General features: G+C 37.5%; 1 protein-coding gene across 6 annotated transcripts in view; it reads right to left on the minus strand.

The window, feature by feature from the left end:
• LOC149576950 (NAD-dependent protein deacylase SRT2-like) overlaps window positions 1-27,982 on the minus strand; it is a 221,316-nt gene that overhangs the window by 90,985 nt on the left and 102,349 nt on the right. For all 6 annotated transcript variants that reach the window (XM_089821252.1, XM_089821222.1, XM_089821243.1 and 3 more), the window contains one exon: window positions 17,337-17,382. In XM_089821252.1, the coding sequence (XP_089677378.1) occupies window positions 17,337-17,382 (46 nt within the window). The remainder of the gene's footprint in view (window positions 1-17,336; window positions 17,383-27,982) is intronic.

Genomic DNA, 27,982 nt, shown 5'->3' on the forward strand with positions numbered 1-27,982 from the left:
CATCTCATCCTAGGGTTTTTCCTCTACTACACTTGCGATTTTTTTAGGTCATTTCTAGTAGACGCGCAACCACCAGACTTGTGTTTTTAGGGTGAAATCATTTTTTTTTGTGACAACCTTTCATTGCCTTTATCGTCTCAGCAAAAATTTGCCCATTCTGCAACTGAAATTGGCCAGTTTTGTTCACATCTGCCTTTTTTATAAAATTCAGCTCTCCAATCAGCCGACTGGTTTTTTGGCTCAAAACCCTAATTTTTGGGGTCGGAATTTTTTTTTTGTTTTCAAATTCTTGGTGGGTTTTTTGAGATCTCAAATGGGTTGTCGTCAGATTTTTCTGGTTGCCTCGATTTTTGAGCCAACGGATCCAAATTCTAACAACATTATTTTTGGGTTTTTCGAGCTCTCTTTTGGGTACTCCAATTTTTCTAGGTCTTTCATTTTCTCACCTTGAAGTTTGTGCCACTCACATATTATGAGTATCTGTATCAGCAGCATTAGAAGTCGGACTCAATTAAAAAGTAAGCCAATGTTGCCAAACACTCAGAGCAGAAAGAATCTATCTACCATGCCTTTATGGCTAGCATACGTGCAGATTATGTGAAATCTTCTGCCTAGTACATAGATTCCGGTGCCTCCCGACATTTCACTCACAAGCGTGATTGGTTTGTTGAATTACTCCCTATTCTGACTTAGTAATCTTTGGAGGTGGTGAAGAATACAATATTGTCAACAAAGGCAATGTTCAGATTCAGTCCGAAGGAAAAAGACTCATGTTCCTCAATGTATGTTATGTTCCTAGCATGAAACATAATCTTCTGTCTATTAGTCAGATTATGAAGCACTCCCCTAAGTTGGATGTCATTTTCAGTGGAAATAAGTGTTTGATTATTGATCGTGCTTCTCGCACTACACTTGTTGTCGGTCTTGAGGATCATGGTATTTATAGGCTTGTCGATTCAGGCGATTCCCTTGAGCACGCCTTCATCGCCAAATCATCCGCTCTCAGTAGCCTTTGGCATCAGCGACACAGTCACCTGAACATTCAATATCTAGCACAACTTGCTCAGGATAATTTAGTCAATGGCCTACCTGATATCCAAACCCAGAACTATCGCATTTGCGGAGCTTGCCAAGCAGGGAAGCAACATAGGACACCATTTAAGGATGGTGAATCATGGCGGGCATCTAAAGTACTCCAGCTGGTCCACGCTGATGTATATGGTCCTATGAATACTCCTTCTATTACTGGGAATAGGTACTTCTTACTCTTTGTGGATGATTTCAGTCGCAAAATGTGGGTATATTTTCTTAAGCAAAAATCAGATGCTTTTCCTGTATTTCAGCAATTTAAAGCCCTAGTAGAAAAAGAGTTTGGTTCTCTCATCCGTACTCTTAGGACCAATAATGGGGGGGAATTATGTTCTACTTTCTCTACCTTCTGTACTACTCATGGCATTAGACATTAGTTCACCACACCTCACACCCCTCAGCAAAACAGTGTTGTAGAGCATCGAAACTGTACCATCACATAAATGGCTAGTGCTATGCTAGAACATAGAAATATTCCCAGAAAATATTGGACAGAAGCAGTATCCACAACTGTCTACCTTCTTAACTGGTCGCCCACCATTGCAGTTAACCATAAGACTCCTAAGGAAGCCTGGTCTAGTAGCAAACCTAGGATCAACCATTTGAAATTTTTTGGCTCTCTAACATATGTATGGATTCCTGATGCCAAACGCACTAGGTTGGATTCCAAAAGCCAGAAAATCATGTTTACAGGATGCAGTCACACACATAAGGCCTACAGACTAATTGATGTAAACATTGATTGTTTAATCTTCAGTCGTGATGTTGTGTTTGATAAGGAACTTGAGCAATTTCAGCTCTCTGCCTCCCTACCGCATTTTGAGATTTAGTCTTCAACAATCTCTGACTTGGATCCTTATATTTTATATGAGTCATTTGATGCTACTGATACACCATCTCAGCCACCTCCAGATAATACAACTCTTGCTCCTGCTCCTCATCCAGCTATTCTGACAGCATCTGATATTGGATCCCCTACTCTTCGGCCAAAATGGTGGGCTCAAACAATTAGTGATCTTCGTCCTGATGAACTCATTGAGGGTAGAACCTCCAAAAATAAAAGCATTCAACACAACACAGTTAATGTTGCCCTTATGGCCAACATCCACAGTATCCCTGAGCCCCAGACATATGCAAAGGCCAAAGAAATTCCAAAATGGGAATAGGCAATGGATGTTGAGCTTCAAAGTCTTCAAAAGAATCACACCTGGGTTCTTTCAGATCTCCCTCCTGGAAAGAAACCCATTAGCTGTAAATGGGTCTATAAGATCAAGTACCATGCAGATGGTACCTTGGACAAATACAAAGCCAGACTTGTTGCTCAAGGATTCACCCAGCGCAAAGGCATTGACTATGAGGAGACCTTTGCCCCGATAGCCAAGATGAGCACTATTCGCATTCTTCTTGCCATTGCAGGTCAGTATGGTTGGAAAGTGTTGACATTCAGTCAAGTTTGTTATTAGTGACAACACTTATTCAGATTCTGTATGGCTGCCGAGCTCATTGAACAGTCTACAGTGTTTGCCATGCAATTCAGTAGCCACCGAGCACTACAATTCCTACTGAGAATTTCAGTGTTACCAAGTGAATTCAGTTAGTGTGAAGTCTAGCAGTTCAACCCAAGCACTTCAGTGGTTACCGAGCTTTGCAGTTTTTACCAAGCTAGCAATTCATGTAAAGCGAAGCCAGTGTTAACTGAGCTGTATGATGATTAGTGTTTACCGAGTGCAGTCATGATAAACAAGTAATCCAATTTATACTGAGTTACACAGTATCTACCGAGTCACCAGTGCAGACTGAGTTCAAGACTACATTGAAGTGATTAGTATGGACCAAGCTTCTACTTCTATCGAGTGCATGACGATGTCGAGTAATGATAGTGGACGCCGAGTATCAGAACTTCACCAAGTCAGTCTTCAAAATCCGAGTATCTTCATATTGGTCGACTTTGTAATTATGTAAATTGGATTGATATATATGTAATGTATTATATCATATCCAAGTGTAATAATAATGTGAAAAAAAACATGTGAATAAGATCAAGCAGTAAACAAAGTGTATTGTAAGGCCATATCAGTAAAGGAGCAGCAAAGACATATCCATCACAGAAAGGTGATTAGTACTTCAAGGAATCTCTATCAGCATTTCAATTGTAAGTCAGCGATCTATTGTTTCATCCTAACAGGTGAACCAATCCAAATCCTTTAACAAGGTAGACTTAACAGTCTTTTCTCAAATCTCTTTACTGAGTGCATACTTCATTGTGTGTTTGTAAAACCTCTAACAAGGTGGACCTAGCAGTCCTAATTGCTCCTAACATGGCAGATCATTAGAAGTGATCAATGTAAGTCTTAACCGGCCAACTTTATGCTGCAATATTGAAGTTTTGTGGGTATCATCCTCACCCCAGTTTTACTTTCTATTTGGAAGGTTTTTGGTCACCAAATTATTGTGTTCAAATGTTATGAATGTTTTATGTTTTCAGTTTCTCTTGCATGCAAGTAGATCTGATTTGATGAACTAAATGGTAATTGGATTATTGCAATTAAGATCTATATTTGATAAAGTTTTTTGAGGTTACTGATTCACCCCTCCTCTCTCAGTAACCTAGCATAGTCTTGAATATTTCCAACAATTGGTATCAGAGCTTTGTGGTTCTCAGGATAAAGTTTGACGGCTTGAACAAAGATCAAGGACAATGGAGATATTTAGACTTGACAAAGCCATTTGAAAAGCTAGATTTAGAAATGGCCATTGCCCAACTCAAGAAAGCAAAGGAGCATCTTTCCCAATCTCTAAAAAGAAGAAAAGAACTTGTAAATCAGATGAATGATCATCAGTATATTGAAGAGAGAATTGAAGATTTTTTGCCTTCAAGCAGCCCAGATGAAGCAAATGATGCAATCAAAGAACTCCTAGAAAAGAATGGTTCTCTGCAAGAAGAGGTAAGGAAATTGATAATAGAGCAAGAAATTCAGTCAATAAGATTATGTGAAATATTGGAACAGAGAAACAAATTAAAAAAAGAAATGGATGGAAAGAATAATGAAATTCAAAATCAATCCTTTCAGCAAGCAGACCTTATTGATCAACTTTCCAATGCAAATGAAGAAATCATGAGCTTGAGATCTGAAAATGAAAGGATAAGGAATGATCTAAACTCTGAAAGACAAATCAATGAAAGATTGAGGAATGATATGAATTCTGAAAAGCAACTCAATGAAAGGATAATGAAATCCCAAGCAGACATGGATCAATTGAATCAACTGAGTGAGCAGAATCTCTATAGACAAAAGGGTAAAGCAGGAGTTGGATAAAAAGAAGAAGGTGAATCTTCCAAACAAGGTTCTCAAAAGAATCAAAGACCTACTCGCAACCACTGTGGTAAGATAGGTCATACATCAAACAAATGTTGGAGTAATGGAAAAGCTAAATTCAATGAAAAATGCTACAATTGCAGTCAGCATGGTCATAGGGCTAATGAATGCAAAGAGAAACCAAAATTTGAGGGCAAGTGTCACAAATGCAAAAAACAAAGTCACAAGGCATCTAAATGCAGATCTAAGTCATTCAATCCAGCAGAGCAAATTGTGAAAGCAATATTTGGTTGGGACTACAACACTTGGTGTAGATGTCATTACTGGGGAGAATTTGGACACATTGGCATGAACTGTGTTAAACATCACATGAGAAGGAAAGATACCACCATAAGATGTTTCACTTGTACTGAACTTGGTCATCTAGCTAAGAATTGCATGAATACAGGCAAAATTGAAGATGAAAAGAAGACAAAAGCAGATAACATCAGAAAGCAGATGAGACAACAATGGATTCCAAAATCTACCGAGCATGCTAGTCCAAGCAATGAAGGTAATGTCACTCATGAAGTGGGTGACTCCACCATTTCCAACTAAGTTCTTAAGGAAGAACTAGAACTGCGTTGTCAAGATCACATCCAAACAGTTCCAATTGAAAGGAAGCAAAGATCCAAATCAGTATTCAAGATACAAAAGGATCATCAAGAGAGATCGGTATCAGTTATCACCGAGTTGTCTTCTCTACTAAGTAAGGTTAGATTATGGACTCTACTGAGCAAAGTCGGGAGTAACATGGACATGTTTGGTTACCAAGTCATGAAGCCTTTTACCAGGCAATCCAAACAAATAGTGGATGACAGCCTGTCAAGCACAATGTCATCTCAGCTACTTTCGTACCGAGCATTAATGGAAAAGTTTTTACAAAAAGTAGGAAATCGAATTCATTTTCATCGAGAAATCTAAGTGCCTTTGCGAAGAAGCGAATTGCAAAGCGATCAAGCAACTTCGAGCAGAATTTGTAGCAAAGTCTTTCAAGGTTTTCATAGCTTATCAAGTAACCATGGCATCAAGCAGCAGTAGCAAAGCAAGGAAAGGGTCTGAAATGTTGGTTCGAGGAGTAGAATGGAAAGCACCTGATTTCAAACTTATGCCCACAATTGCTGAAACCCTCGACCCAAACAAAGCGCAATCGCAAATTCCTCCTAAGGTACTTCTCATTAACAACATTCGTACTCATTTCAAGTGTGTTATTCAGGAAATTGGAACCCTAGAAATGGATGATGCCCTAGGTGAATTGTGTGTTAATGGAATTCTTAAACCCAAGCATAAACATTTGGAAGACAAAGGTTTGACCCACATTCCCCACCTACCCTGAAGTTTTCAAATCAAGTGGATCAGATACATCCTAAGTTGAGTGCATAATGGTCAGTTATGGCTTGAGCAACCAGTCGTGATCACTAAGAAAATGATTCATCGCATTACTAGTCTTCCCATGCTCACCAAAGCCAAAGTAACCAAAACCCTAGGTCGGGTGGAGTTGGAAAAGAAAACCCTAGCTGAGTGGGATGGTAGAGGTATGAAAATTAGCAGTGTAACTGATGCAGAACTGAAATTCGGCATTCATGTGATAGGTCACAAGATTTATAGTTCAAGCCGTCTCAACAATGTGCCATGTGAAGTTGTTGACCTAGCTTATAAGGTTGTGAAGAACAATCTATCATATGATCTTGCAGATTTGTTGTTGAAGTAGTTCAACGAAAACATGGAAAGTATTAGGACTTCCAAGAACAACCCTTGTAAATTTGGCTCCTTGTTGACTTGTTTATTTTTCTATGTTCAAAAATTCTTCCCTTCTAATGGCACGGTAGTATGGAGAAAGGATGTGCCAGTATTGTACCAAATTAATGAATATATTTCTGAAATGGGAGAGAATTTTGTTAGCATAATGGATAACTACTTTGATGTCTTCAAGGAGAAAATGAATAATAGATTCAGGATACCCAGGAAATTGGTTGAAGATTACAAAAATGATGTTTGTTTCATGGTAGACAGTGACAGAGTCTACGTTCAGGCAGTGAAACCCAAAGTTGCATGGGTGAAACCTCTCCCTATGAGGTAAACATTGATGAAACAAAGGACATTATTGAAGCCCTAGTGAATGAGCCTGTTGATCCAAAGGCACCATACTTTGGAACATATAATGTGTAATGTTCCTAACCTCTGTGTGTGTGCAACAAACAAGAATAGGTTCCTGATTTCTATTGGGTATGTAACACGAAGTACAAATACTAAAATTGAGGTCGTACCATAATGCTGGAGGGGAGAAGGGACGATGCTGGAGGCCATACAGCAATGCTGGAGGGGAGTAGGGACGATGCTAGAGGGGAGTAGGGACGATGCTGGAGGATGTACAGTAACGCTGGAGGGGAGTAGGGATGATGTTGGAGGTCGTACGGTGATGCTGAAGGGGAGTAGGGATGATGCTAGAGGCTGTTCGGTAATGCTGGAGGGGAGTAGGGACGATGCTGGAGGCCAGTAGGGACAATGCTGGAGGTCGTACGGTAATGCTGGAGGGGAGTAGAGTTGATATTGGAGGCCGCACAGTAATTCTGGAGGGGAGTAGGGATGATGCTGGAGGCCATACGGTGTCGACAAGATGGTAGAACTATGTGTCTGTATGGAGGGGATGAGCAGACCATATGGTGCAAGTAACTGGTCGCACTATGTCTGGAGAATAGGGTGAGGGTTGTACGGTGTCAGAGTGTACGGGTAGGAAGTAATACGGGTAAAGAGAAAGCCGTACGGAAATGTCTGGATGCCACACATTACAACAATGAATACAAAATTCGTTCATACGCAACACAAGTAGATCAAATACAAGATTAAAAACTTGAATACAAATAATTTCTTCAATATATGCCAAAAGATGGTGCTCCAATTTACCAAATCCGAGCGAACTGCTACAGGCGACGGAATAGGGTGAGGGTTGAATCCCACCGAAATCGGAACAGCCAAGTAGGGAAGATCTTTCACTTCCAAAATGGTGGACAATAGAGAATCCCAACTAGAATTCGCAGTACAATGAAATAATCCAAATCACATACCAACTACAACCTACAAGCCGTGCTTAAAAACCCATCGGAAAACTTTCCGAGGGTGTACAAAGATAGCCGACGGCAACACAAACTATAGAAACAAATATAAAATGGGTCTAAGATACATTAAATCAATCGGCCCATTACAAAAGTTTGATTAATTATTTATTTTATAACAGGAACATTACAGTCCTCCCGTCCCAAAATTTGCTTGTCCTCGATCAAATGCAAACCCGGTTCTAAGAAACCTTCCATAATTAGCTCCTTCAATTCCGAGTCAGGCACTAAGTAGATCTTCTCGTTGTAGTAAATGATGTCATCAATAACCTTGTATTTTTCATCATGTACATAACCATCCATCAACTCACATGCAAAAGGGTTTTTGGAATACTCGGCCAATAGATGAGCTCGCCATTTATCCAAGGAATGCAGTGAGGTGTTGACTATCTTGTTTTTACTTGCAGCGTTTGGGGCCAAATCCTGTTTAAAATTTGCCTCCATCTTCTTGATTGCGACTTCCCTCGATCCTTTATATGACATTCCTCTTAGCAACACCTTCTTGTCATCCATCTCGAATGAAAAGTCCATCCTTTTGAAACTTTGAGTGTACTGGTCAAGAGTTTCTAACCACTGGATGCCCAAAATAATATTAGTATCAACCAAATCTATGACAAAGAAATCATCTGCAAGGGTATAGTTTCCCATGGAAATTTGTAGTCGTGGGATCACATTGAGCGCAAGGTAACAAGGTTCCTCATGCAACCTTAACCTCAAATCCTTTATGCTCAACTGCGTGCAGGCCTTTACTAGTGACCAAAAATGAATTGATGAAATTGAGTGTGGCACCACTATCAATCATGATTGGGACTCGTTTTCTGTGAAGTGTGCCATGAACTCTAAAGATACCACCTCCAGTCAGTGTAGTGAGGGTAGCAATGGAACCCCCTTTTTGAATCAGGGCATTTATTCTCTCCTACTGGGTAATTTCTTTGTCAGTTGCTACAGGTATTTGTTCTTCGTCGACATCAAGCATCACCTCAATGTAATGAATCTTTCCCTTCCTGAGGCAACAATGACCAAGATCCCATGGTACTTTGCACATGAAACAGAGCTTTTACCTCTAGAGTTCTTGCCGAGAATCTTCATCAAACTGAGGTTTTTTCTAAATTGGCTTCTTGTCTTTGTCTTCTTGTGGGGATGGTGTTGGTGTAATTGTGTGAGTTTCGGAGGAAGATGTGGCCATGTCATGCACCTTAATAGCTTCGTTGAGTGTACCCGGGTTGAACCCTTTGATCCAACCTCTCAAAGGCTCTCTTAGCCCATCCATGAATAACACAATTCGACGTCTTTCAACGATGTTTGTGACTAATACTGACAACCTTTGGAACTTAGTGACATAGTTGTCTATCGTGCCCGTTTTCTTTAGCTGAGCTAGATCTTTGAAGTTTAGCTCAGGATCCTTCCCATCGAAATGGTCAATGAGTCTCTCAATAAACTCAACATAAGAGGTCACTTGGTCATGACCGAGAGTGACTAGTCCATGATGCCACCACTCATGCACCACTCCTTCCAGATGAAGTGTTGCGAACTTGATGGCTTCCTCTTTGGGCATTGGATTGAGTTGGAAATAGGTATCTACCTTTAGGACCCATGACTGTGCGGTAATGACTCCAGATCCATCAAATGGCGATAAGTTGACCTTTCCAATCTTTCTCCTGAGATCATCATTAAAATAACCATGATTTCCTCCACCAGAATATCTCATTCTTAGATCAACATAGTCTCTGTAAGATATATCTCCTTCCATATTTGGGTTCCGTCAATCTTCCCGAAGTTTTTCTTGCATTTCCTCAAAAGTGGCCTCTCTTCCTTTGTGTGGTGCTTCCATCCTTGGAAGGAAGATGGGTATCGAGGGTTGAGAGTGAGAGGGTTGAAAGTTTTTCCTTCTAGAAATAGAATCGTCACTATGCCCATTTTGTTCTCCTATTGTCTTTCCCTCGGCCAATTTTTGTAGAGTTTCCTGCATAAGCCTTTGGGTTTTGTTGATTTGCATTTGATTCCTGTTCAGCTCTCTTAAAAGATTCATGAGTTCTATCGTAGGATCCTGATGATCTGTCATTCTATCAATAGGGTTATTTCGTCTTCTCCTCTGAGTATAAACTTGCATTCACTTCCACAGGCAGGCAAGATCAAAAGCTCTGATACCACTGCAATGTTCCTAACCTGTGTGTGTATGCAACAAAAAAGAATAGGGTTCCTGATTTTTGTTGGGTATGTAACATGAAGTGCAAATACTAAAATTGGGGCCGTACGATAATGCTGAAGGGGAGTAGGGACAATGCTAGAGGTTGTTTGGTAATGTTGGAGGCTGTACGGTAATGCTGGAGGCTGTACGATAATGCTGGAGGGGATTAGGGACGATGCTGGAGGGGAGTAGGGATGATGCTAGAGGCTGTACGATAATGCTGGAGGGGATTAGGGACGATGCTGGAGGGGAGTAGGGATGATGGTAGAGGCTGTACAATAATGCTGGAGGGGAGTAGGGACAATGCTGGAGGTCGTACGGTAATGCTGGAGGGGAGTAGGGATGATGTTGGAGGCCATTCGGTAATGCTGGAGGGGAGTAGGGATGATGCTGGAGGTCGTACGATAATGCTAGAGGGGAGTAGGGACAATGTTGGAGGCCGTACAGTAATGCTAGAGGGGAGTAGGGTTGATGTTGGAGGCCGCACGGTAATGCTGGAGGGGAGTAGGGATGATGTTGGAGGCCGTACAGTACAAACAGGATGGTAGAACTATGTCCGTACAGAGGGGATGAGCAGACCGTATGGTGCAACTAACTAGTCGCACTATGTCTGGAGGATAGGGTGAGGGTCGTACAGTGGCAGAGTGTACGGGTAGGAAGTGATACGAGTAAAGATAAAGCCATACGAAAATGTCTGAATGCCACACGTTACAACAATGAATGCGAAATTCGTTAATACAGAACACAAGTAGATCAGATACAAGATTAGAAACTTGAATACAAATAATTTCTTCAATATATGCCCAAAGATGGTGCTCCAATTTGCCAGATCCAAGTGAAGTGCTATAGATGACGGAATAGAGTGAGGGTTGAATCCCACTGAAACCGAAAGAGCCAAGTAGGGAAGATCTTTCACTTCCAAAATGGTGGACAATAGAGAATCCCAACTAGAATTCGCAGTACAATGAAATAATCCAAATCGCATACCAACTACAACCTACAAGTCGTGCTTAAATACCCGTCAGGAAACTTTAAGAGGGTGTACAAAGATAGCCGACAGCGACACAAACTACAGAAACAAAAATAAAATGGGTCCGAGATACATTAAATCAATCGACCCGTTACAAAAGTTTGATTTATTATTTATTTTATAACAGGAACATTACATGATGAAGCTAAGGCAAGGATAGATCTGGAAATCAAGCTTCCACAGGCTGTTAACAAAGGAAAGAGGAGGATAGCCAAACTAAAAACAAGCACACCTCTTATGTTAACCGAGGGCAAAGGAGAACACATTGAAAAAGCAGAGGATGAAGAGGAATTTGAAAAGGAAGAAGAACTAGTGAAGAAGAAAGGCAAGGTGATCATCGCCAAGCCATCTAAGCCATCCACTACAGTTTTCACCAGAAGATCAAGAAAGAAGGCAAATAAGGAAGGTGATGATGTTATCTTTAACCGACCTTCACCTACATTTCAGGAAAGACTTAAGGGATTGAGAGAAGGAGTAGGTGTGCACAACTTCAAAGCTCTCAAGTATGAAACCAAGACACAGGCAAAGCAGAAAGAGATAGAAGACCTAGTCATGGACAAAATGGGCCAATGGAAATACTCACCAGACCAGCTAGCATCACAAATCCCTGGTGTTTTATTAGAGAAAATCAAGGTAAGATGGGAGAATATCAAGCAAACTGTCAAAGATATTTTTGCACAAACCTTAAGACAGTTGGTACCTAACTTGACAGATGCAAAGGTGAACAAGGCATTGAAGGACAATGAGAACAAGATGACAATCAAGTTCAATACTTGTCTAGTTCTGATGAAGGACATAGAATATGTTGTGAGGAATGCCACAAACACTTCGAGAAATGTGTTTCATCTTCACAAACTGAGTGAGCAACCAGTGGAGATAAAAGATGATGATGATGATGACAGTGACAAGGATGAAGAAAATGATGAAGATTCAACCCAATTTGTCACGGTTGACTATCAAGAACTTATGAAGGATGATGAAGAGAAAGAGGAAGAAGCTACTGAGGAAGCAAAGGAAGATGATGAGGAGACCGACCCAATTAAGATAGTTGCAGCTGTCATTCCTTCACTTCCTCACTCTCCAGCTAAACCAATAGCAACATCAAGCTCAGAGACAGCTTCAGCAAGTTTGATTGTGACAACTACTAACACATCAAATGTCCAATCACTCTTCGCTCCCTCACAACTCAGTACATCATTGATAGAAGTGTCTACCACTTCATCTACCGAGCTTCAACATCCCTCTTCTTCAGCTACTGAGACAGCACCATCAGCAATGGATACAGTGTGTTCTACAATTTTGTCTACTTCAGTTTTGGATACTTCTGTAAGTACCTTAGTTTTGGATTCAACAAGCATAACAGTTAGTATTCCATTTTTTGGTACTGTGCCAATTTTCACTGCTAGTCTTACTATTTCTACTATTGTTTTGATCCCGGATTCAAAGGAATTAAGTACAAGGACAGTTGAACCTAAAGCTCAACCGAGTACAAGATTTTTGAGTAAAGGAAAGGAGATAGAGGAGGATATAGACCCAGATGAGGAGACTGAAATTCCCAAATGGGACATTTACAATCTTACTGCGGATCAAATGCACATGGTGAACTCCAAAAGAAGGCATAACAGTAGAAACTTAGAGAGGAAAGAGACAGAGAATATAAAAGCATAGATGATGCCAAGAATATCTTGTCTAAGGCAATAGGTATTGAAGTTGATACTTCTCAACACATTTTGTTGCAATTAGAAGAGGCAGTCCAAAAGTTCAATGAGGACACTAGTGGTCAGAATAAGTTGATTGAGAAAGCAGAAAATAAATTTGATAATAAAGTGCTTGAGCACATTGCTTAGCAAATTGCTATCCATCAAGTGGAGCTTTCCTCAATCGTGACAAATCTTGAAACCTCTTGCACAAATATGACATCACTTTTTGGAAAGTTGTGTGATGTTACCGAGTTCACAAAGGAAATAAAGAGAAAACTGACAAAGATTGATGAGGATCTGAAAGCTAGTGCACAGCAGTTGCAACTTGACTCTAGTTCAAGCTTTGCACATCATATGAAAATCAGATTCTTGTCAGATATGCAGGTAGAGTTGTTGAGAGAAGAAGCAAGGATCCGGTCTACACTGATAGATATTCAGAATATGATCCTTCCTATGATGGATTCAATGCAGAAGCATATTATTTATTCAAAAACATTGATCCATGACAACAACTTGTCCATTGCAGATCACATGATACAACTATCTGCAGAAATGCAAGTTGCTCTACATACGTGCAAAGTTTTGCAAGAAAACTGGGACAAGACCTTATCACTTATTCTTAAGGTACATTCTGATTTTCTTTCTCATTTTGGCGTCTCCATGTAAATAAGTTTTTGGCATTATTGTCAAAAAGGGGGAGAGACACTTAGTATGCTATATATGGGAGAGACACTTATTATGCTATGTATAGTGAGATACTATGTATATTGTATGGGGGAGAATCATGCAAAGGGAGAAAGTGTATATAGCAGAGAATTTGAAGATATAGTATACTGTATATAATTACAAAGACAAATTTTGAAAAATCTCAAAAACAGTATACCATACCAAGCTAGTATCACATTGTGGTGTATATAAGTTTTGGCTGATAAGTGTTTTTGTCACTAATGCCAAAGGGGGAGATTGTTGACATTCGGTCAAGTTTGTTATTAGTGACAACACTTATTCAGATTTTGTATGGCTACCAAGCTCATTGAACAGTCTACAGTGTTTGCCATGTAATTCAGTAGCCACCGAGCACTATAGTTCGTACCGAGCATTTCAATGGTTACCAAGTGAATTTAATTAGTGTGAAGTCTAGCAGTTCAACCCGAGCACTTCCGTGGTTACCAAGCTTTGCAATTTTTACTGAGCTAGCAGTTCATGTAAAGCGAAGCCAGTGTTAACCGAGCTATATGATGATTAGTGTTTACCAAGTGCAGTCATGATAAACAGGTAATCCAGTTTATACAGAGTTACACAGTATCTACCGAGTCACCAGTGCAGACCGAGTTCAAGACTACATTGAAGTGATTAGTATAGACCAAGCTTCTACTTCTACCGAGAGCATGACGATGCCGAGTAATGACAATGGATGCCAAGTATTAGAACTTCACCAAGTCAGTCTTCAGAACCCGAGTATCTTCATATGGGCCGACTTTGTATTATTGGTGTTAACTTGTATGATGGCTGACTTTGTAATTATGTAAATTGGATTGATATATATGTAATGTATTGTATCATATCCAAGTGTAATAATAATGTGAAAAAGAAGCATGCGAATAAGATCAAGCAGCAGACAAAGTGTATTGTAAGGCCATATCAGTAAAGGAGCAGAAAAGACATATCCATCACAGAAAGGTGATTAGTACTTCAAGGAATCTCTATCAGCAATTTAGTTGTAAGTCAGAGATCTATTGTTTCATTCTAACAGGTGAACCAATCCAAATCCTTTAACAAGGTAGACTTAATAGTCTTTTCTCAAATCTCATTACCAAGTGCATACTTCATTATGTGTTTTTAAAATCTCTAACAAGGTGGACCTAGCAGTCCTAATTGCTCCTAATAGGGCAGATCATCAGAAGTGATCAATGTAAGCCTTCACCAGCCAACTTTATGCTACAGTATTGAAGTTTTGTGGGTATCATCCTCACCCCAGTTTTACTTTCTATTTGGAAGGTTTCTGGGTCACCAAATTATTGTGTTCAAATGTTATGAATGTTTTATGTTTTTAGTTTCTCTTGCATGCAAGTAGATCTGATTTGATGAACTAAATGGTAATTGGATTATTGCAATTAAGATTTGTATTTGATAAAAAATTTTGAGGTTATTGATTCACCCCTCCCCTCTCAGTAACCTAGCATAGTCTTGAATATTTTCAACAGAAAGTTCATCAGATGGATGTGAAGAGTGTTTTTCTCAATGGTGAATTACAGGAAGAAGTCTACATGATGCAGCCCCCAGGTTTCAAGGTTGTCGGTTCAAAACCAAAAGTATGTAGACTCCAAAAGGCCCTCTATGATCTTAAACAGGCCCCTCGGGCTTGGTACATAAAGATTGATCAGTACTTAGTTGCTCAGGGATTTCAACATAGCCCATCAGACAGTAATCTGTATATTAAACACTCTGGTAATGATATTTTTTTCTTGTTGTCTATGTGGATGATTTGATCATTACTAGGAGTTCAAAACATTTGATTTCAGAAATCAAACAGGATCTATGCAGAACTTTTGATATGACAGATCTCGGATTGCTTCATTATTGTTTAGGTATTGATGTTTGGCAGACTGACAATAGTAATTTTTTGTCTCAATCCAAGTATGCCAGAAATTTGCTTGACAGGTTTCCAATGCAAGATTGCAAACCTACCTCCACTCCTATGGAGACTGGTCTAAAATTGTCCGCACAATTTGATTCTCCTCCTGTAGATGAAACACTCTTCAGGCAGCTAGTAGGTAGTCTCATCTACCTTACTACTACTAGAGCTGATCTCAATTTTGCAATCAGCTACATCTCACGGTTCATGACGAACCCCAAGACTGATCATTGGATTGCAGCGAAACGTGTGTTACGCTATGTACATGGTACTTCAGATTATGGTCTTCTTTACACAAGGAGTACTACTCCTCAGCTCAGTGGATTCACCGATTCTGATTGGGCTGGCTCAGTTGATGACAGCAAATCTACTTCTGGCTATGTGTTCAGCATCGGATCTACAGCAGTTACCTGGACTAGTAAGAAGCAACAAGCACGGGCACTCTCCTCTACAAAAGTAGAATATAGAGGAGTTGTCAAGGCAGCTTGTGAAGCAATATGGCTCCGTCAAATGCTTGCAGATATGCATATTCCTCAAGCAAGTCCGACTTCTTTGTTTTCAAACAATCAAGGAGTACTCAAACTTGCCAAGAACTCAGTGTTTCATGAACAAGCCAAGCACATAGAGCTTCATTGTCATTACATCTGACAATTAGTAGAAGATGGATCTATTCAGTTACTCTATGTCCCTACCTCAGAGCAACTGGCAGATATTTTCACAAAACCCCTTGGTCCTGACAAGTTTGTTAAATTCAGGGGATCTATTGGTGTAGTAAATAGATTGAGCATTAAGGGGGGGTATTAGAATAATCTTTATGTTTCTTTTTAAAGCTCGCTATTGTATCTTTGTAAATATTTAAAAAGTTTCTAATATTTAGGTGTAGACTAGAATAGAATGTTTCTATTATATTCGACTCTCCTCTTTGTATATATAGATCATTTTGATCTCTGATTAATAAGAAAAGTATTCTGCCATTTATGTTTGTAACACAAACCACTAGCTTCTTGTTGATTGTAATTTTGCCTTGTGTGATCGAATGGGATATTTATGAGCTTTACTTCGATTATTGCTAGCAAATTGATATGCATCAATTGATGGTGTTAATGGAGTGATATAGTTTGAACGTATGAACATCTTAAACCTACCTTAGAAGATCCTACTAGCATGGTTGATGTGGATGGCTAAACTATGTCTAGCAAAGTCACAAAGACATTCATCATCTCTTGCATTCTAGTATCAGATTAGATTCTTTAAACCCTTTCGCTTTGCAGTTTGTCTAGTTGGAAATGTTCGAAGCAGTTGATATCCTCCATTAACTGAACAATGTAAGTCCCATTGTGATCACCAGCAAATCACATCATTATAACTGAGAGAAAATCCACAATAAGAAGGAACAATGGAGTTATTTTAATTGATCACACAATCCAAATACATTGATTAGCATACAAGCATCCTTATTAAAGAGAGGATTCAGTATTCGGTGTTTCATCTTGAAACATTGGGTTTTTCCACCTTGCATGTTGTAGTGGAATAAAACTCACATCAACACCATCCACACCCACACTCACGTATAACAACACACCTACCCCTTCCCACATGCATACAAAGAATCATGCACACACTCATAGGCCGGAGGTCTACAATGATGTAACAATGCAGGAAATACACGGTGATGCATAAGTACAGATAGGAAGAACATAGGAACTTAGAAAAAGATCATGAATGGAAATCTAACACATGGACAAGAACATTGGTCATGTTTGAAGATATAGATGAAGCAAAAACTTTTAGATTTTTATTTACTGACTATTCCAGCTGGACAGCACTCCTATAGTTAAAAGGAAGTGCTATATGTGGTGTCAAAATGTGGCTCTAATGCCACTGGTTATGCATTCAAGAGAAAGGATGCTAGTTCACAATCAAGATGAGTATTTCATATGCATCCATGTCTTCTCTAAGGATTTTCCATTCTATAAAGAGCGACCATGCCCCTTTGTTAAATTTTATTCATTGAGTAGAATGTATCATATCCAGGTTAACATAGAAGTAAGAAATGACAAACTCATAGACTAGGCAAAAAATCATCTTAGCCAAGATCATGCAAAATGAAAGGAATAGATTTATTAAACATAACTGGGAATTATTTTAAAACAATCTAAAACAATTGCTGGTAAGCAAATTTCCAAGAAATAAGCTATGTGCTATCTTGTGTGCATCATACTTACTTGATGTGTAATAGGCTTGAATCCAGAACTATAAGCTCCATGAGGACTGTAAACAAGCGATTCAGAATTTAATAACCATAAGTACAAATAAGAGTCCAAAACCTCTGTATGAAGTTATAAACAAGACATAAAATTTCTGTATGTGCATAGTACATAGAAATCGAAAGAACATGAAATAATGTTGACACAACTGCAAGAACATATTAATCAGATTAAATGCCATTTTAACAAATTTGAGAAGGAGCCAGAGCTCCAAAGTGAGAATAAAAGAATGTGGAAAGATAAAGAAAGGATGTTCACGAGTCAAACTAAGAAGATAACACAAACCTTTTTTATTGAATAATTAATTTAAACAAATGCTATTAGTCTGCAGTTACGAACAATACATTTAGGCAAGCACCAAACAGATACCAAAATGTCTGAAAACATTAGTCAATAATATTGAAGAAAATTGGATTCGGTAGAGAATAAAATTCAAACAGGGAAAACCTCTAATTTCTAGCCATGTCCAATAAAGAATAGAAGGGCAGCAGCAATAAATTTAATTCTTTGTTTTGCCTTCATATGTATAAGAAAAACTCAATTTTTTGTCTACTAAACACAATCAAACCCCCACGTCATGCTTGTTTTGTCCTTTAATGCCTCACTTACATGCCCTATCCAATTTTATTGCCAGAGAAGTGAATTAAGAAGGATGCATCAAGCTTAACTCCTCTTTGAGGCCACATCGAGTTATCAATATCTCCATCTTTGCTTTTATCCGCATTGTTTCTTAGCAGTTGATTTATCTTACTCTTTACTGATTTTGTCTTTTAGTGCCTCAGGTTTGTCCTTTTCTGTTTCTCTTTTGTGCTAGTTTATCTGTGCACCTGGAGAAATGTAATTAAATATCAAACTGAGGATAAATCTCCCAGCATAGTCTGAAATTCACACGACTTGCTCTAAATCCCAGGCCAAATAAATAGTAACTTTTCCCTTTTCTCACAAACCTCAAAAATGTAGTCAATTCCTATGCACATCATTTTTTCAAATAGAAAATGGCATCTCCTTCCCTTGTCCAGTTTACCTGTCTGACCATTCTAACTACTGCCAAATCAGATTTCCTACCATTCCCTAATGTTGTGAAGGATTTTTTCCTGCTACATTGGCAAATTAGATAAACCAATGATCTTCCGTTTTGACAAGTCCACCAAAATGGAAGCCAATTTCCTTAAAGAATAAACTCTTGTGTTCTAGTGCTCATTCATGGCTATCTTTCAGAAATTCCATCTTTTTCTAGCTAATCGTCAAAAAACACAATTTTATGAAGTCAGCACTTAAGTAAGATCCACACCAAGATAGATAATTACAATCTTAGGAAAAACATTTTGATTTCCATGGAAGCTAAACTCCATTGATAATGAATCACCCAATAATGATTTCTTACCACTCAAACTAGTATCCACTTTTCCAACAAGACCAATCTGTTATATATATCTGCAATTCAGTTCTTTTTGAAGTGCCCAAAAATGTTTGACTACCCCTTGACTCCGCAATGACTCATTTGCCTTTGTTTTCTAACATCATATTATAACTATGATTTAAATCAGTAATAGTCACCTTCACTAATTTTGGTCTCTCATGATCAGGGCCTCGTATGAATTGATACAGAAAATGGAGCTTTCAAATAAAATAGCATTCATTTAATCACCCTAAAATAATAAATTAAATATAATTAGAACTGGCAAAACTTCATCCTGAAGGACAACAAATAGTCCCGAGTAAGTGGAAAAAAGTGGGTTTTGGGGTCCTTTGTTGTGGGTAACTGTGAATACCCTCTGAAACCCTATGTGGAACTACCCTGATTTAGCAGGAGGGTGTCTGTCCTCAGCTCCAGAATCCCTTTGGTTTTTAATTCTGCAGGTAAAGGTTTGGCTCTCAGGCACAAACTAATAAAATCTCAGCAGAGAAGTAAAAAAGTTCTCTCTCTCTCATGAATGAGACCCAAGTCCTCTTTTACAAGCTTTCCCATAAACTTCTGGAAATAAAGAATTACAGTCACTTTATAATCAGAGAGATCAGTTCTCCAGTCCATAGATCAAACTGTATTTTGGTTTCTAGATTCAGCTCTGTAGTTATTTTTTACATCAACATTTCAGATCACTTGATGATCAATCAGCAGGATGAGAGCTGTAAGGGAAAAAAAAGTGAATAAAAGATGTCTTGGTCTGCAATCTATTTGAAAGATCTCAAAAGCATCCTTTCACTGAACTTTTGTAAATTTTAATTAAAATAATAGATTTTAGACAAAAGTTGCAGAAAGATTGTTTCTTCTTTTTTGTATTTTCCAGATATAAGTAAACCAATAATTAACAACAGCAGCAAATATTATAATATTCAGTCAACCAGAATAGCTACAAATCAAACTAGGCAAGATATGTAAACAGTATGTCAGCAAATGTGTTTACAAACAAGGAATGAATACACCAGCTGCAAGAATGGACCAGCCACGCACCAAAAGGGTAGAGATGGGTGACATAATCCAACCAACAAATCACGTGCCAGCTAAAAGGCATTCGTACGGCTGCTATAGTCACACCAAGGCAGCAAGAAGATCCCACCATGCCAAACAATATGCTCAACGTGCAATGCACAAGCACCCCCAAATGCTGAACTTAACAATCTTTGTCAACTGCGGAAACAATACTGTAGAATGCTGCTGAAACCATCTATTGGGGTTTGCGTCCCAATAACCAGGCTCTAGAGTTTGCGTCTCAGTCCTCTAAAATCGCTCCTCAGAGCAAAATCACAAATACCAAGAATGAAGATGTAAAAGATAATGAAAGAATGAGCCAACATCTCTTTTTATCTCCCTCTCAAAGCCAATCAATCCCTAAAGGGAGAATATGCCTTTCCCTTTAGTATAAAATGGCATCTTCTCAATTGAAAGGCCTTTATCTATAGGAAAAATATCCGTTTTCTCAAATAACATAACTCTATGTACCCGATGGTCTCCGGATGATGAAAATAAGTTATAATAATTCAAGACCTTTCCAACGAGCTATAACACAGGCCTGCCTGACCAAATGAAGCCAAAATCCAGTTATCACTCCAATTAGCTATATAAATAGCTTTATCTTATTTTATTTAAACGCAAACTTAGGAAATATTAAAAATATTTCCTTTTATTCAACTGGAAAGCCAAACCAACCAAATAATCAATGAATGAGTCATGTCACCTGCATGTGACTGATGCTGGGCAATGTGGGCCAACTAGCAGTCCCATCCCTAAAAACTAGGGATGCTCCTAGAAACTAGGGAATATACCCTATCACCCTAATACTGAAACTATATACTGGTCCTAAAGAGCCTCAAATTTGATCACTGCTAAAACCTCCTAAATTTTAGGAAAATCCCTAAAATTAAGGAACTGCCCCGACTAGCTCTCAAACTAATTGTAGAACCAACTCTGGTCACTGAGTATCTAGTATGAGCCTCTATCCACCACTGCTAGCTTACGAGACTCCAATAATAGGCCAACTCTCATGACTCTGCTAGTCAAACTAGAGAGAGGACATGACACTATTCACTTTTTTTCCTCTTACAACTCTTATCCTGATGATAGATCATGGAGTGTGATGTAAAATGTTGATGCAAATAATACTGCATAAATGAACCTAGAAACAAAAATACAATCACTTTTGAATTTAATTCATCCTTTTTTACCCAAAAAGTGGCTTAATTTGAATTTTCAATATTTGCACACTTAGGCACATTATAAATAATTAATTAAAATTTTCTTTCAAAGTACATTTTCAAACAATTTAAAAATTATTAATTATTAATTATTTTCATGGATTTACGAGGAACCCAAAAATGGTGACTATATTATGAAAAAAAAAATAGAATATTCAGTTTTTGTTATTCAAAACATTAACAATTCTTATTTCTATATATTTATCAAATACTATTTAGTAAAACATTTGGAAATTGCCTCAATTGAATATATAAATCACAATTTGCATAAACTAATTATAATTTATATATCAACTTGGGCACTGATCTACCACTTGACCCTGGTGGTGTGGGAGTTCAAATCAATCAAGTTTTGTTTCCACAAATGATAAGATATTTCATCTTTGACAACTTTTGTCAACAGTTCAATATATTTTCCTGTAATAATCACCCCTGATTAGTCAATGAATCTTTTGCACCTTCTCTTTTTTGAAACACTCAAGAATTCTATCAAACAGTTGGCATGCAATTATATCAAACAGTTAGCTTAAAAACTCACATTAACCCAATCAGAGTAGTGTTACTGTTAACGAACTGATTTTAAGAACTCAGTTAAATATCTGAATAACAAACTGATTTACATTACTTTCAATGCTGATGACTATGCCAAAAGACACTGTTTTTTGTATGTTTGGTCAAACTAAGATGTCACATGTAAAACACATCACACAAACGCTACCCAATCAGAGTTTCAGGCCTGGCACATCTTCTATTCAATCTTGTATGGCACCCTCCAGTTTCAGTGTAACCAATGCAGCTCCTTTAAAAACACCCCAAGACTGGTACAGCTGAATACATCGATTTTCCAGACTGCTTTGGCAATTTCAGAATTATTATTAACTGTTCCAGCTCCTTCCTAGAAACTGTTGGCACTGTAGCACGTGTACTGTTCGCTCTACTGTAGCATGGATATTTTAGCGCTGGTAGAAAAAGTGGCTAAGTGTTGGAGAATTTCTCATCCATGGAAGAAGAAACGGTTGTAAATAGAAATTTCTCCTCCACAAGAAAAAATGGTTGTGTTGGGAAATTTCTCCTCCACGGAATGCAAAATGACTAAGTGTTGGAATCTTTCTGCTCCGTGAAAGAAAAACCGGCAAAGCATTGGAAAATTTCTCCTTCGTGGAAAATAAAATGGCAAAGTGTTGGAGAAAATCTTCTCCACAGAAGAAAAAATGGCAAGTGTCGGAAAATATCTCCTCCACAAAAGAAAAAATGGCCAAGTGTTGGAAAATTTCTCCTCCGCGGAAGAAAAAATGGTTAAGTGTTGGAAAATTTCTTCTCCACAGAAGAAAAAATGGCTAAGTGGTTGAAAATTTCTCCTCCGCAGAAGAAAAAATGGTTAAGTGTTGGAAAATTTCTCCTTCACAGAAGGAAAAATGAAGTGTTGGAAAATTTCTCCTTTGTGAAAAAAAAATGGCGAAGTGCTGCAAAACAATTCATCCAATAAAGAGAAAATGGCTGAGTGTTGGAAAATTTCTCCTCCATGGAAGAAATTGCAAGAAAGATGAAAAATGGATAAGTGTTGGAAAATGTCTCCACCACGGAAGAAATTGCAAAGAATAAATAAATTTGGCTAAGTATGGAAATTCCCTCTCCAGCTCTCAAATTCTACCCTATTCAAGTGTGTCCCAATGGGCTGAGAAATGTTAATGAAGACAAACAACGAAAGGGGAATTATTGGAATATAAAAGAGAAAGTGTGACAATGTGAATTTAAAGGATGAGAAGAGGGAGGTGTGAAGATTTGAAGAGAGAGAGAATTTTCGGAGAGAAAATGGCATTCTAGAGAGATGAACTTGCAAAGAGTTTGAAGAATCAGAGAATTTGGCATGGAATGTCAAAGAAAGAATTTAGAGAGAATATGAAAGAATTTTTATGTGATTATTATGTCAATTATTTTATTTTGCAGGAGGAAGAATTCCAATCCCACATGATTAAGGACAACATTCAAGTTCTAGAATTCCAATAGATGTTGAAGATATGCAAGTTTAAAGTGACCTAGTTCAAGGTATACAAGCTTCAGGACTTTAAACTATCAAATCTCAATCCAAAAATCCAAGAGCATAGCCAAGGGAAGTTCTACATGAAGAAACTCCAAAATGATAATAATAAACGAAGGATTCCAAATTTCCAATCCATAAATTTCCAAGCAAGTACATGGAAGGAAGGAAATGTTCAAGTAAAGATAGTTTCAAAAGGAGAATTCAAAGTTGGATGTGGGTTACGAAATGATGCAATTAGAAAAGACCGAGCGTACATGACACCCAACATGCTGATATGGTACCTAGTCATGCACCATCTAGTCAACAATCCCCAAGTCAAAGTTGATTGCATTTAAGGAGAAGAATCAAGCACAAGCTATTCCTAGCATAGGATCATTTTATGTAAAATTTATAAAGTTGTGATCTTGATTGGTGTAAATCTCAATTTTCTAAATCTTGTTAAGATACTGTTATTTTATTTCTGAATGTTTATTGATGATTTTAAATAATGTATTGAAACTGTATATATATATATATATATATATATATATATCTCTGATTTTATGTGTTATGATCTGCAAGTGTGAGAGTACGATTTCCACTGTAATTGATCTACTTCACACTGCAGATCATAACATATATATATCAAGTTAAGGGCGCAGTGAGAAGACATGATGAAAGGTCACGTACCAATAACCCAATGACCAAGAGTCGGTTCACAAAGGTTTGAAACGGAAAGCAAGATTAGTTAGCATTCCTTTGTCAACGCTATGCACCATGTAAAGTAATCAGCGGTATTTACGTAAGTACATTTGCCATCGATGGTATAAGGTAATACTGATTTACGTATGCATTATATGAGTCGCAGAATATAATAATTATGTGCTATCGGCATTACTGATTACCTTACATTATATAAGTGTTTTAGTCTACTCTTGAGTATATATATATATATATATATATATATATATATGTGTATATATATATAAAATATTATATGTATATATAGATATGACTACTGTAATCAGTTATGCAAAATTTATTTTAGGATAGTCATGAAAAAAAACAGATTCAATTTCTCACAAGCTAACATTCTTAACACTCCCTCTTTAGCAAGGGAAATTGAAATAAATTTAATTTACACAATAAGAAGTAATCATCATTATGTTTTAAACTAAGAGAGAGAGAGAGAAAAGGAAAACATAATGAATTTTCATGGTGTCCGGCTATCGCCCATAAAACCCATGAAGGTTATCAATGTGTCCGGCAAAATCCGGCCCAAAGAACTAGGATAACCCAAACTTCAAAACAATGGGTTTTCATGGTGTCCGGCTATCACCCAAAAAAGATCCATTAAGGTTACCAATGTGTCCGGCAAGATCCAGCCCAAAAGATAACAACAATTTCAACCATTGTTTGAAAATAGATCAACTAAAATAAAGTCGTCACTTTATCATAGGATCAGAACACACAAAAGGTCATCACCTTTCTCAAGAAAAGTCATCACTTTTCACAGTACAAGCTTGCAAGAAAAACAATAAATAAAATTTTATTCATGAATAATAAATGCATTTTACCAAGTTTTTCTTGGAAGTACACAATTTTTAACTTCGCAAGAGGTTTGGTGAAAATATCAGCATTCTGTTCATTTGTATTGATATAACTCAGTTTAATGATATCTCTACTGACCATGTCTCTTATGTAGTGAAAGGGAGTCTCAATATGCTTTGATCGATTGTGGAAAACTAGATTTTCTGATAGCTTGATACAACTTTGATTATCACAATGCATCACAGTTGGTTTTAGAGGTTTTCCAAATAGCTCAAATAGGAGTTTTCTTAACCAAACTACTTCACGTGCTCCCATGGAAGTGGCTACATACTCGGCTTCAATTGAACACAAGGCAACAACTGGCTATTTTCTGCTGAACCAAGATCTCATTGCTGACCCAAGACTGAAGCAACAACCTGTAGTGCTTTTGCGGTTAGAGGAACAACCTGCCCAATCTGAATCAATATATCCTTCCAAATTTATCTCAACATTTTCATACTTTAATCCAAAACCAATAGATCCTCGTAATAATCTTAATATATGTTTTGCAGCCATAAGATGGATCTTCTTAGGTTTACACATAAAATGACTAAGGAAATTTGTAGCATAGCATATGTCCGGTCTGGAATTCACAAGATACATAAGAGATCCAATTATTTGTCTGAAGAGAGTAGGATCAATGTCCTCAGATTTTGATGCTTCTTCTTTTAGCTTGTGTAAGTTTGTTTCCATCGGAGTAGATAAAGGCTTACTATCCATAATTCCAAATCTAGTCTAAATATCTTTAGTGTACTTTCCTTGATGTCAGAAAATGTAGTCTTCTTTCTGATTAACATCTAATCCCAAGAAGTAGTGTAGTAACCCTAAATCTTTCATTTCAAATTCAGCTATCGGATCTTGTTTACATTTTTCAATTAATTTATCTTCACCTGTTATTAACAAGTTGTCAACATATAGAACAAGTATTACCATTCCATCATTAGTGGTTTTGAAGTAAATGTTAGAGTCGGCTTCATTTTTTGAGTATCCAAGTTGGGAAAGGTATTTATCTATCGTTTCATACCAAGCTTGAGGAGCCTGTTTGAGACCATAGAGTGCTTTCTTGAGTTTACATACGTATAAATTTTTATCTTTTATGGTGAACCCTTCAGGTTGTTCTATGTAGACTTCTTCATTAATGACCTCATTTAGGAAAGCAGTTTTCACATCCATTTGATGAATCTTCGATCCTTTTGATGCCGCAATTGCAATAATTGTTCTTACAGAAGTGTAATGAGCTACTGGAGCAAAAGTTTCTTCATAGTCAATGCCAGCTTTCTGGGAGAATCCTCGAGCAACAAATCTAGCTTTATGTTTTTCAATGCTTCCATCAACGGCGTATTTGATTTTGTATAACCATTTTGAAGATACAACTGTCTTGTCTTTAGGCCTAGGTACAGTATCCCAAACATCGTTCTGAATTATGGAATTGTATTCTTCTACCATGGCATCTTTCCACTCTTGTGACTTTAGGGCTTCTTCAGTTGTAGATGGTTCGATTTTGTTTATCTCAGATATAAGAGTAGTATAACATGATTGATTTCGAGTTCTCTTGTTTTCTTTTGAGATCTCATCTAGTTCCACATTGTTTTCTTCAAGCATCTTCCTTGCCCATAATGGTCTTTTCTTCCCATTAGTTATATCTGGTTCTCTCTCTTCAAGTGTATGCTCCCTCTGATTTTCAGTTTGTCTAATTTCCTCATCATCTGAGATTGGTTCATCTTCTATGCCGGTTGAAAGTTTTAAAGCAGAATCCTCTCCAAAAATTACATCTCTACTTATTTCAACTGATCTTTGTCCAGGAATGTAAATTCTATAACCCTTGGAATTTTCACAATATCCTATAAATATACCTCTCTTCCCAAAAGGTTCAAGTTTAGTCCTCTTTTCTTTAGGTATGTGAATGTATACTGGACATCCAAATATTCTAAGATGACTTAAATCTGGTTTGGTCCCTGAGAAGACTTCTTCGGGTGTGGTATTCTTTAGAAATGAATGTGGACACCTGTTTTGAATGTATACTATAGTCTTAGAAGCTTCTGCCCAAAATGAGACATGCATATTTTGATCATGTAACATAGCTTTTGCAACTTCAATGATGGTCTTTTTTTTCCTTTCTGCGACTCCATTTTGTTGAGGATTATAAGGTATTGTATACTCCCTCTTAATCCCAACAGAATTACAAAAACTTTTGAAGATGTCAGATGTATATTCTCCTCCATTGTCTGATCTTAATGTTTTAATCCTTTTACTTGTTTGATCTTCTACTAATGCTTTGAAGGTTTTGAATTTTGATAGAACTTCATTTGATTCTTTGACTTTCAAGAAATAGATCCAGGTCTTCCTAGAAAAATCATCAATGAAGGATATGTACTAAAAGAAACCTCCTAGAGAAGGTGTGGGCATGGGTCCACAAAGGTTTGAATGGACTAGTTCCAAAACTGATTTTGACTTATGTTCACTAGAGGGAAAAGGTTTTTTCATGATTTTCCCTAGAGCACACCCTTTGCAAGTTCCTCTATGAGATGAGTCTAGTTTAGGAGTACCAGAGGTTATCTTATCTAAATTAGGAAGTGAACTAAACCCAATGTGCCCAAGTCGTCTATGCCATAATTCATTAACATTGGATGTTTCAAGACTAAGAGCTTGAGTTTGAATATTGCTTAATCTATATAATGTTCCAAATCTGGACCCTATGGTAATAGCATTTTTCATATTTGAGTTAATAGGCCAATATAGTACTTTGTCTTTGTTGAAGGTGACATGATATCCATCATCGATTAGACTTGAGATAGAAATTAGGTTCCTTTTTATGCCTGGTACAAATAAGACATTTTTAAGATTAAGGGTAGTTCCAATTTTTAATTTTATAGAACATGTCCCAATACCTTTTACAAGATAAGTAGAATTGTCTCCAATTGTAACTCCTTTAGTGATATAAGTTCCAAATGTATCAAACATATCTCTGAATCCAGAGATGTGACGAGATGCACCATTGTCTACGATCCAAGCTTCTTTATTTGAATTTACTTCACTTGAAAGTGCGGAATAGTATAGTTGATTTTCATCTTCCTTTATTTCAGCAAGGGAGGCTAGAATTTTCTCTCTTTCTGGACAGTTTCTGAAGGTGTGTCCTATTTTCTCACACTTAAAACACTTAACATGAGAATGATCTTTATTGAACTTCTTTTTATTATTATTATTAAATTTCCTTTTATTGAATTTCCTCTTTCTTTTATTTGAGACAGTGTGAAGAGCCTGATTTTCTCCTTCTTGATTTGAAGTGATTCCTCTGGAGATT

Source organism: Cupressus sempervirens, chromosome 1, assembly GCF_028749045.1.
Source record: "Cupressus sempervirens isolate cs-2001-9-10 chromosome 1, ASM2874904v1, whole genome shotgun sequence".
Taxonomy (NCBI): domain Eukaryota; kingdom Viridiplantae; phylum Streptophyta; class Pinopsida; order Cupressales; family Cupressaceae; genus Cupressus; species Cupressus sempervirens.